Source organism: Haliaeetus leucocephalus, unplaced genomic scaffold (genome assembly GCF_000737465.1).
Source record: "Haliaeetus leucocephalus isolate CR32 unplaced genomic scaffold, Haliaeetus_leucocephalus-4.0 Scaffold21, whole genome shotgun sequence".
Taxonomy (NCBI): domain Eukaryota; kingdom Metazoa; phylum Chordata; class Aves; order Accipitriformes; family Accipitridae; genus Haliaeetus; species Haliaeetus leucocephalus.
In genome coordinates this window covers 35,599-47,164 of record NW_010972457.1, presented here as the reverse complement: position 1 = coordinate 47,164, position 11,566 = coordinate 35,599, and the positions used below count along the sequence as shown (strand labels likewise).

The window sequence follows — 11,566 nt, the reverse complement described above, 5'->3', positions numbered from 1 at the left end:
GGGAGCGGGCCGGCCCCGCAGCCCGCCGGCGCCCTCCGTCCCCCGCGCTTCCCCTGCGCCTTCGCCCGCGGGCAGGTCACCTACACTCACTTCGGGGCCCGCAGCCCCGGCCGGTACCGCCTGCGCCTCCAGCTCCGCTACGACTCGTCCCGCCGGACCCTCGTCGTGCCCTTCGCGCTGGAGGTGGAGGTGCTCTTCCAGCAGCTGCGCCTGCTCAGCCGCAACCTGCCCCTGCCCGTGGAGAAGCTGCGGGGGCTCAGCCTCCCCCTGGACGGCAAGGTGTTGGGCTTCCCCGAGGGTGAGCCCGGCCGGCGCTGCCGCCTCACCCTGCTGCCCCCCGAGGCGGCCGGCGCCGGCCCCCTTCCCGCCTACGGGCGGCTGCTGGATGCCGAGGGGCGGCCCCTGCCCGCCGGCTACAGCGGAGACTGCTCCGCCGTGCTGCAGGCGGGGATCCGCTACCGGCATACGGCGACCACCGCCTCCCCCGGCCGGGACTGCATCCCGGCGCGGGTGTCCGTGCTGCCTGCCGCCGGCCCGGAGCAGCGGGAGTACTTCCAGGTGGTGGTGCGGATCCACGAAGGGGCCGACAACACGCCGCCCAAGCCCAGCTTCCTGGCGCTGCTTATGATGGAGGTGGACCAGTTTGCGCTCACAGCGCTCACCTTGGACGTGCTGGCCGCTGAGGACGTGGAGACCCCCCCGGACCTCCTGATCTTCAACCTCACCTCTGTCTGGCCCAGTGACCCACAGCAGCAAGGCTTCCTGCTCAGCACCGATGACCCCAGCCGCCCCCTCGGTGCCTTCTCGCAGCAGGAGGTGAGGGAGCTGAAGATTGCCTACCAGCCCCCTACCCTGGACTCGGACCAGGAGCGGCTTTTCCAGGTGGAAATGGAAGTGCTAGACCCTGATGGCGCCTCCTCAGAGCCTTTCGCTTTCGTGATCCTGGTAAAGCCCATGAACACGTTGGCCCCCGTAGCCACTTTCAGTCGTGTGACTGGCCCACAGCTGATGCTTTTTGAGGGCCAGTCACGGCCACTGTCCGGCAACTTGGAGATCAGCGATGAGGACAATCTGAAAGAGGTAAAGGTCTGGGTCACGCGGGGCCTGCGACATGGGAAGCTCAAGGTACTGGGTGTACCGCCCAGCCGCAAGTACTTCACTGCTGCAGAGCTAGAAGCAGGGCAGGTGGTATACCAGCACGATGGCAGTGAGCACAGCTACAGCGACAACATTGTTTTCCGCATGGTAGATGGGCAGCACCAGGTCGAATTTCTGTACCCCATCACTATTGCTCCTGATGATGATCAGCCACCACTGCTGAATGCAAATACGGGCCTGGTGCTGAGTGAGCACCAGACTGTCCAAATCTCACCTTTTGTCCTCAGTGCCACAGACATTGACTCTGATGATACCTCTATCCGATTTGTCCTGGCTGGGGACTCCGCAGTGTCCCTGCTACACTCCCACCGCTTTGGTGAGCTGCTGCTGCGTCAGGCAGAGCAACCAGCATCTTATGAGAGCAAAGAAAGCAGAGCAGGGTTGGAGAGTGACTCCTTTTCCTCCCCCTGGCACTTTGTGGAGGATGAACACGTCTATGAGAGGGTGGTGAACGAGTGGCTGCAGCAGGACATCCTCGATGGGAGGCTGTTCTTCAGGCACACGGGAGCTCACAGTGCCAGCCCAGTGATGGGCCACATTGTGTTCCGGCTGCAGGATGACAACGACCCCCCTAACCAGTCAGGGGAGCATGTGCTCGCTGTCAAAGTCCAACCGGTAGACAACCTGCCACCTGCACTGTACCCAGGAACTAGCCTGCAGATGACAGTGCAGGAATACCAGCTGACCATCTTTAAGAAGCACTATTTACGGTACACTGACCTGGATACGGATGACAGGGAGCTGAAGTACACTTTGCTGACACCCCCAACTGACACAGATGAGAATCACTCTGTGGTCACTGGAGAGATTGTGTTGGCCGACAGTCCTGAGACGTCCATTACACATTTCACCCAAGCCCAGGTCAACCACCACAAGGTGGCATATCGACCCCCAGATCAGGAGCTGGGGATCACACCACGGGTGGTTCAGTTCACGTTCCTTGTAGAGGATTCAGCTGCCAATTCTCTACAAGGTACCTTTACTCTCTTCCTGCAGCCAGTCGACAACAAGCCACCTCAGATCACCAATACAGGCTTCACTGTGCTTGAGGGAAACAGCTTCCTTCTCACCAGCAATCAGCTGGATGCCACAGATGAGGACACATCTGCAGACCAGATTGTCTTCACTGTAATTCAAGTTCCGGAGCATGGCCATCTACGTTATCTGGAGGAGGGTCTGATGGTGCAAGGGGAATCTTTCCTGCTAGATGATATTGCTGGTGGGCGCATCTCTTACAAACACAGTGGCGATGAGTTTGCCAGTGATTCTTACCAGTTGGAAGTGAGTGATGGAGTCCATCACGTGCCAATCACAGTCAAGATTGCTGTGCAGCCTGTGGATGATGAAAACCCAAGTATCTCTCTCCCTGGTGGTCACAGGCAGGTGGGAGCAGCCATTGATGTCCTGGAAAACAGTGCTACTGAAATTACTATGTCACTTATCCAGGGTACAGATGAGGATACAGATGACTTGGTGCTGACCTTCATTGTCCAGGATCCACCCAAGCTGGGTGACATCCTCATGGATGGAGTGCGATCCGAAAAGTTTACCCAGCATGACCTCATCAGTGGAGCTGTAGCTTACGCTCACACCAGTGGAGAGATTGGCTTGAAAAAGAGGTATGATTCCTTCAATCTCACCATTTTTGACCTCTCCAGTGAATGGGTGGTGGGAGGCAGCACAGTACAAAGGGTGCGTGTGGCTGTAACTATATTGCCTGTGGACAGCGTCGCACCTGAAGTGATGGTTGCGGCAGAGCCGCTCAGTGTCCTTGAGGGAGGGAAGAGTACTCTAACTCTGGATCAACTGGATGTGGAGGATGTAGATACTCCCAGAGATGACATCTTGTGCATTGTCACAGTTCAGTCCACTTCAGGGTATTTGGAGAACGTCTCTCCAGCCCCTGGGTCTGAGAAGTCTAGAGCTGGTACTGCCATTAGTGCTTTTTCCATCAAAGATGTTCGCCTGGGCCATGTCAACTATGTGCAGAGCATTCACAAAGGGGTGGAGCCTGCGGAGGATAGATTCACTTTCCAGTGCTCTGATGGTGTTAACTTCTCGCCTCACCAGTTCTTCCCCATTGTCATCATCCCCACCAACGACGAAAAGCCGGAGCTGTTTGTGCGTGAATTCATGGTGCTTGAGGGGATGAGCCTGGTGATTGACACGCCCATCCTCAGCGGAGCCGATGCAGACATGCCTCCAGATGAACTGCGTTTTGTTATTGCTGTCCCTCCTAAGCATGGGCAGATTGTGCAGCAGCTCTCCACGGGCACTGTGCCTGTTCACAGCTTCACCTTGGAGGAGATCCAGGAGGCTTCCAGCATTGTGTATGAACATGATGACTCAGAGGTGGAAGAAGATAGCTTCCAAATTCAGCTGACTGATGGACACCACACAGTGGAGCAGAATGTGCCGATTACGGTGATCCTGGTAGATGATGAGACTCCCAGGATGACAATCAACAATGGTCTGGAAGTAGAGATTGGCAAGTCAAAGGTCATCTCTAGTCAAGACCTTAAAGCCACAGACATCGATTCAGAGGACAAGAGCCTTGTTTATGTCATCCGTTTGGCGCCTGTGCAGGGTTTCCTACAACATCTGAACAGACAAGAGGAAGTGATGTGCAACATTACACAAGGCACAAACTTCACACAAGATGATTTAGACCAGGGTTTTATCCGCTATGTTCATACTGGCCTGCATGGAGTGCGTGATCTGATTAAATTTGATGTTACTGATGGTATTAATGCCTTGATAGACAGGTACTTCTATATTACCATTGGTAGCATTGATATGGTCTTCCCTGAGGTGATCAACAAGGGTGTAACTCTGAAAGAAGGTGGAAGGGTGACACTCACAACTGATCTGCTCAGCACAAGTGATATTAACAGTCCTGATGAAAATTTGCGTTTCAGTGTCACCCGGTCCCCAACCCGGGGCCATCTAGAGAATTCAGACAGTCCTGGGGTACCTGTTGTTTCCTTTACTCAACTCCAACTTGCTGGCAACAAGATTTACTACATTCACACTGCAGAGGATGAGGTGAAGACGGATAGTTTTGAGTTTGAAGTGACAGATGGGTATAACCCAGTCTTTCGTACCTTCAGGGTCTCCATCATAGATGTGGACAACAAAAAGCCAATTCTAACTATTGGTGACCTGGTTGTCGAGGAAGGGGAGACCAGGCTGATCACCCCTTTTGAGCTGACTGTGGAAGATGGGGATACACCTGACCACTTGCTCCTATTCACAGTCACTCAGGTGCCAGTGCATGGCCAGATTTTGTACAACAACAGCTACCCAGTCACCAGCTTCACCAAACAAGACTTGAATGAGAATCTTATCAGCTACAGACATGATGGTACAGAAACCAGCCAGGATAGCTTCTCCTTCTCCGTGACTGATGGGACCCACACAAACTTTTATGTTTTCCCTGACACTAGCAAGGAGATCCATCAACCCCAAATGATGAGGATTCAGATCAGTTCACTGGACAACAGAGTGCCACAGTTAGTGGTGAACAAGGGTGCCCCTACTCTAAGAAGACTTCCAGCTGGGCATCTAGGCTTCCTGATCACTAGCAAGGCACTAAAGGCAGAGGATCGAGACAGTCCACACAATCTCTTGAAGTACAAAATAACAGATGGGCCGGAGCATGGCTTCATCATTAACACTGGCCTCGGAAATGAGAGCATTAGAACATTTATGCAAGGTTGGTGCTGATGGTTGTATTTGCTTATAAACATTGGGCTCAATAACCTGTTATTTTATGTTCTATTATTTGAGTCTTTGTTTCAGGGGATTTAGAAAGTAGTGTCTTTTAAACTGCAAAGTATATGCAAATGATCAGAATTATAATACATGCATTTTAGAAATGAAGCTTTGTTTTACCTATGAAGACACAATAGAAAAGTTCTGTGTTCTATGCGCACACATTAATGCGTTTCCTACTGTGTGTTAAATGTACATCTTACTGTGTACATAGCATAGTACTGCTCGTAAGAAGATGGGATAAAATCTGAAATGGTGATTTGCAGATCCCGCACCAGTTTCTTGTTGAAGACCGAAGTACCTGTTTGCCTGCCTGGAAATTAAACCCAGGCTCAAAAATCAGTGTTGTCTTCAGAGGGAATTGTTTGGAAAGGTGATTAATATTTCTGCACATCACTGGATCTAGTATTTAAAAAAAAAAAAAAAAAAGGAAAAAAAAGGCAGGATATGCCCAGTATAGCCTCAGTAGTTTGGGTGATGTTTTTTGTGATTCTGTTCCACAGAGAAAGCTCAGTAGGTAGGGAGGCCTCCTTTAGGTCAGCTCCACCAAACCTGTGCAGAGGGAAGAGCCTCAGAGGATGGTGGGGCACAGTGACAGCAGCCACTCTCTATAAATGTCCCTGTGCTCTAGCCGATTTTAAGTAGTTGGGTTTACGACTGTCATTCATCTGTCCTGGATAGAATAGCATGTTGCAAGCTTTCACAAGGAAACTTCCAGCCTAGAGTTTGCCTATCTCTAGTGTGCTTTGACTATCAGTAGGGGGGACAACATTTACCAAAATTCTCATTAGACACTATAATAGGATTAGAGGTCTCCGTTATTTTTATGTGCTCAGGTATGTTACCTTTCTTTTGCAAGAGAAGACAATCTGGGGAGAGAAAAAGCCTTTATCTCCATTTTATGTATTTATCCGTAACTTCCAGACAGGTTGTAACTTTAAGATTATGATAACACAATTTATTTTTAGAAGTCTGCAGTTCATCTGCCAAGCTACAGTGTTGTGAAAAATCATTTGCCATTGATTCAAGAATGTTTCATACATTTTCAGTTGACAGAAAGCACCCAAATCTGCCATGCCAGAACAAGAGCAACTGGTAACCCCAGGGGAGTAAGTCTTTAGTAGATCAGAATTAGCTCTAGAACAGCTTAATGCTGAATGCAGTATAAAGAACATTTAGGTATATCCCAAACATTTTTATATCAAATGAAATTGTTGCTTATTTAACTAAAATAAAAGCAAAAGTAGAAGACTTTTCTGAAGTCTTCATATTGATGAAATGTGGCATAGGGTAATACACCTGCAACTTTAGGGTAATAGAAATATCCTGGTGGTTTTTCCCTATTCTCTGGGGATATCAAATTAAAATTTTATTGACTTTTAGACCTATTTGTGATTTGTTTAATACATTCTCATATTCAGTCCCAATGTACCTGCCACAGTTTTGTGTGTCATAGAAGTGTTTAAAAAACTGATTGAGGTTAAATTGATCTCTAAAAAATGGGCAGATCTTTACTCCTAATAGATTCAATTTAGTTATAGCAAAGTAATTCTTCCTAATGTGCTGAAACAAGGATGTGACTTTAGTATTTAAAAAAATAAATATTTATGGTAAAACTATATCTCACTGTCTTTTTGCCATTGTTCTTTGAGCTAATAACTAAATTTATGTTGTGTTGCTGAGTATAGACCAGTGTAAGAAGCCATGCCACTTTATACAAGTTTCGTTGCTGGAATGCTTTATCCACAAATTAGCCAACTTATTAGTAAGTAATCAAATAGTAAAGGTAGAATGAACTATGTCCTATATATTCTGTAGTAAAATTCTATGATTATTCATTTAGCATATTCTTTTCTTAGCCGATATTGATGAAATGAAGATCAGCTACATCCTGAAGGAAGGTGATAATGCTACCAGTGACATCTTCTATTTCTCCATTGAAGACAATGGTAAGATTAAGATGCTTCATTATACATATCTTGGAGTTACACTGTCTGGAAGATTGTTCACATTAAATAAACAAGTCATCTGTTATTTCTTTATAAGTAATATGTAAAAGTGCCATGAACACATAGGAACACAAATGAAGATATTTTATTCATTTTAATGTATAATGTTACAGTTAATGCAAACTGCTATGGCAAGCTATCAACTCTTAGTGGGATATACTGTTGCCACAATACTGTTTGTTCAGTGGCTTTATGGAGGGAGGACTGTTGGCAGTGACAGCTAATCCTTCATGGTCAGCTGTGCATGTTACAAAAATTCAACCATGCAAGGTGGAGCACTGATGGGTTTGGAATCGTGGCCAACTACTGAATCAAAAGAGAAAATTAATGCTAATCTTTCTTAAATAAGGAGAGTTCAGTTGATCTAGATCAGGGCTGAGTATCTGGTGAAATGCTAAGATAGGCTGGTTAAGTCCCTTTTGCTCTTATTTATACAGAAGGATATCCTTCTTTTGCATACATTGTGATTGTTTCAAAGGCTTCAGCGGACCAGTGATTATTTCTATCAACTGATATGTGTATGTTGCATTTTTTGCATAGTCCTTTGATGACTCTTACTTTAAAATCTGTTTTGTTCTGTGTATTGTTTTTTTCTGTATGCTGCAATATTTTTCCCTAATCATCCATACGAATTAAGTTCACTGAGAATTCATCAAAATTTTATACAAGTTCCTTTTAATTAAAAGTAGACAAGAAGATTCATAAAATAAGTTTGCAATTCGGTTAAATAACTTCTGTGTAAGGATCTGCCTTCACATTAATCTCTGTAAACTTCCTGACTAGTTTGATGTAATCCTAAGTGCATAGAATGTGTCAGAATAGCATTCTAACACAGCATTTGACAGAAAGTTAAATTTGTGAGTATTTCCTAACGGGACTCAAGACAAATCTGAAACACCATTAAAATATTTTGTCCAAAATTGGCAGACTCGTTAAAAAGAAATCTGCACTGATACTTATGAGGATAGTCACTGAAAAGCAATAGCTCCTTTGAGTTTGCTAAGGCTTCCTATTCTAATTATTGCAAACCAGAAAATGTCTATCTTGATCTCTTGGAAACCAGTTATTACATTCTATCTGTAATCAGTCTGTTTCTGTTCTCATAGCAGTATAAATCATTGTAGTTTTATGCACCATTTGCTATAAACCAATCCAGCCAGAGATAAGTATGTGCCTGAGAAATAAGCATTCTGTTATGGGTTAAGAACTATCTCGTGCTTTGCTTAGCTGAGACATTTTGATTAGCTGAGATAAACCCGTTCATTTTATGGCTTGAAGATGAATGTGAGCACCTTGGATATGACTTCTAGTGTTTTCTTTATCCCATCTGTAGGGCAACACTTACTGGTTTTGGGCAGTGCGCTGAAGGTATCAGCAAAACAATGAAATGTGACTCGTTTATTTTCAGTTGTCCAAGGAGTAATTGAACATTTGGAACCAGTCATTTGGTATTGTTACTTTGCTCATATCTGAAAGATTATGTACCTGAAGGGACATTAAAAACATTATCAATATTAGATCAACCACACCTCTGGTTCATTGTGATTCTGTCAGGGAAAAGTTTCTCATGTTTATAGATGAAGATGGAATAGTAGGCAGCTGGGAACGTGCACAGTATTCATAGCTTGAAGGAAATTATTTCCTTTCTAGTTAAGGTTTGGGTAAGCAAATAATTTCATTCAGCTGCTGTTACACCAGGCTTCAGGAACCTGGAAGACCTGTTTCGTGGGCAAAGAATGCACCAACCCATTCCCCATGGCTGGCACTTTGTATCCTTGGCAACTTTACAGCTGGAAAGATCTTCTCTTTTAGGAGCCAGTAGAGTCACTGGGGGACAAAGCTATGACAGGCTGAAAATGGCTTTTGTTTTGTGCTCCCTCTGGTTATGCTGAAAGAAAAAGTTTGCACATTGGCCAGCTGAAGGTGATGGAAAAAACAAGCTAGATTTCACAAGCCAGTTATTTTCTAGCTCTTTTTGAAGTAGTGTGCAACTGATGCAATTAAAATCAAATGGGGCTATTAATTTAAGAAAGATCGGAGATGCATTCTTTGTCTATTTTTGCTTACATTTCACTTAGCACACAGGAGAAGGTGCTGTGAACTGCTACCTGTGTTTCTTCCAGACATCTTATTTTGCTGTCACTTGATCAATATACAAGTCTTTGTGACATGACTAAGTGGGGTAATATAATAATGATGAGAAACAATGGGGAAAAAGGAATGACATGACTGAACAGATGGTAATTCTTATTCTGTATACACCCAGGGACACAAAGGGAGTCAGTTACTGGATGTTTTCATTAACAGCACTTTCAGCCTCTGCTAAATGGAGTGATTCTTTCAGCTAGATTACTTCATCATCTGTCTGTTCCAGATATCAACAAACAGAGGAAGAAAAGCTGTGGCAATACATGTGTGCAGCTATGGTTATAATAGAAGTATGTACTGACTGAAGGGTGGTTGTCTACTGATGTGACTGGCACAACTACAGGAAGAGTACATGGCTACAGGAGCAAGTAGCATCTGAAAATTCACTTAAAACTTGTTTGGTGGGGGAAAAGAAGGTTGAAAAGTCAATGCTGTCATTACTACTATAGCACAAGGAAATGCTTTTAAAAGAAGTTCTATCTGGATTAGTCTTTTGATGGCTTTGGTGCTTAGAAATACATTAAAAATATTCCCTCAGGTGCATTTACCTCCCAAGGGAGTTCCAGAAAGAAGGCACAACTGTAATAGCTGTTGTACAACTCAGAAAAAAATACCTAAAGGCCCAGCGGGAGGAGAGAATGTACACTGCTTCAGTGCAGTTTATAACTGCTTCAGCAACGTTCAAGAAAAAGCCTGCTATTTTCTCTGGTTTTGTGTTCTAGCTTCTGAAGTCCTCTTAAAAGCATATAATTTGCATCAGTACAAAGGAAACTGAGCAATGAAATGTGTGTGTGCGCATATTGAATATGAGGAGAAAATGCCTGCATTTTTCTCTGTCTTGTAGCTTCCCTTGCACAAACACAATCAGGTTCTTCCAGACAGAAGTTTCACCCTTTAATGGGAGAGTATACCTTTTGAATAATAGCATTTTGTCTAACCTGAGGATAGGAAAGATTCCTTTAGGTTCTTTATCTGGATAACTAGTTGTTCTGCATTTAAGAGAGCTGCTAGGAAACCTTTATCAGTGACATGTGAGAGAGAATGGCTGACAGCTTTCAGAAAAGTTGATCCCTTTAACTTGAGGAAACTGTTCCCATACCTGCATTAAACTGAAGATTTGGGCAGAAGTAGTAGAATTTTAACCTACTAATTGTGGTGCATACTGGCAGCTCTTATTCATGAGTGTTCAGTGTTGAGCATGCACTTCATTTCACAAAACAAGTATTGGTACAAATCGAATACAAAGTAGGTAAGGTTCAGCTCGTTTTAATGATTTATTCCTGGGGTGAGTGTACAGATAGCATAATGCCAAGTTTGTTCAAAGATTGGTAATGGAGCAATGACATGCAGTAAACGTAGAGTGGTTACTTCTGCCTTTGCTGTATTTGATTTGGGAAGCATTTGTTATTTTTCCTTGGTGATTTTTATGCAAAGATCAGTTTAGTTCGACTTGGTTAGTCCAATGCCTCTCCACCTGGTTTACGTCCAGTGATATTTTGTATGAGTAACTCTTTTATTTACCTATAGAGTTCACCTTTTTTATTCTGCAGTTTTTAGTACACTTAACCTTTTGACACTCCTGTCATTGCTGCCCTCTAGATCTTGTTTTCAATTACTGCTGCCAAAAGAGTAATGAGAGCTTGCTGATACTGAAAGCTACAATGTTCTGCTGATGTGAACTTGTTATCGAAATCCAGAATAAAACTCCTTAACACCAATGTGATGTTAAGAAGCAGGCACTTCGTTTACTGCAGCACTGGATGAACAGGGGATAATTCCACCTAGCATGCATGCCACAGCTTCAGTACAAACAGGTTATATGGAATAACTAATTACATATTAATCAGATTAATATACATATGCATAAAAAAATTATTAGTGATTATCATAGTACTGCCTGCATCCAATCATGCATAATGACAAATTCATGTGAGTCGAAGGGCTGCTTTTACGACCACTGACCCATTTGAGATTCTGTTGGCTGTCCTTGAAGTCCTTGTTCTTGTCCTTGTTCTTTGATCTTGAAGCTTAATGCAATTTCAGTCCCATGTGGTCAATGTCAACATTGTTCTCATCTAGCGTACAGGAATCTAGTCATAAGAGCAAAGAACTGCAAAACTTATGAGTAAATACTAGTTAATCACTTGACTGCCCTTGTGTTAATTACCTCTATTAGCTAGTCCCCTGGCTACACTTTTGTCTATTGTTTCAATCATAATGTTAGTTCTTAAACACAAAATTTGATAGAAAATATATGAGGTTTCTATGGTTATACCCATCATGATTCATTGTACCTAACACAATTCCCTATAGTTACAATTTTAACTTGTAAGTGCAAAACTGATTTTATTGTATTGTAACATTTCCCCCCTTTGAAAGTTTTGAAAATCATTTCAATACTTTCACTATAATTTTACTAATTATTCACTATAAGCTGGAAGAAGCTCTGGGATTGTTTGTCCATTTTGATGTCTTGC

The 11,566-nt window shown here is 44.0% G+C and overlaps 1 protein-coding gene across 1 annotated transcript in view; it reads left to right on the top strand.

Annotated features, from left to right (window-relative positions):
• The window catches only part of FREM3 (FRAS1 related extracellular matrix 3), a gene marked incomplete at its 3' end in the record, with an annotated part of 45,703 nt that overhangs the window by 245 nt on the left and 33,892 nt on the right, over positions 1–11,566 (top strand). The window contains 2 exon segments of the mRNA XM_010576306.1: positions 1–4,873; positions 6,792–6,881. Coding sequence (XP_010574608.1) covers positions 1–4,873; positions 6,792–6,881 — 4,963 coding nt within the window.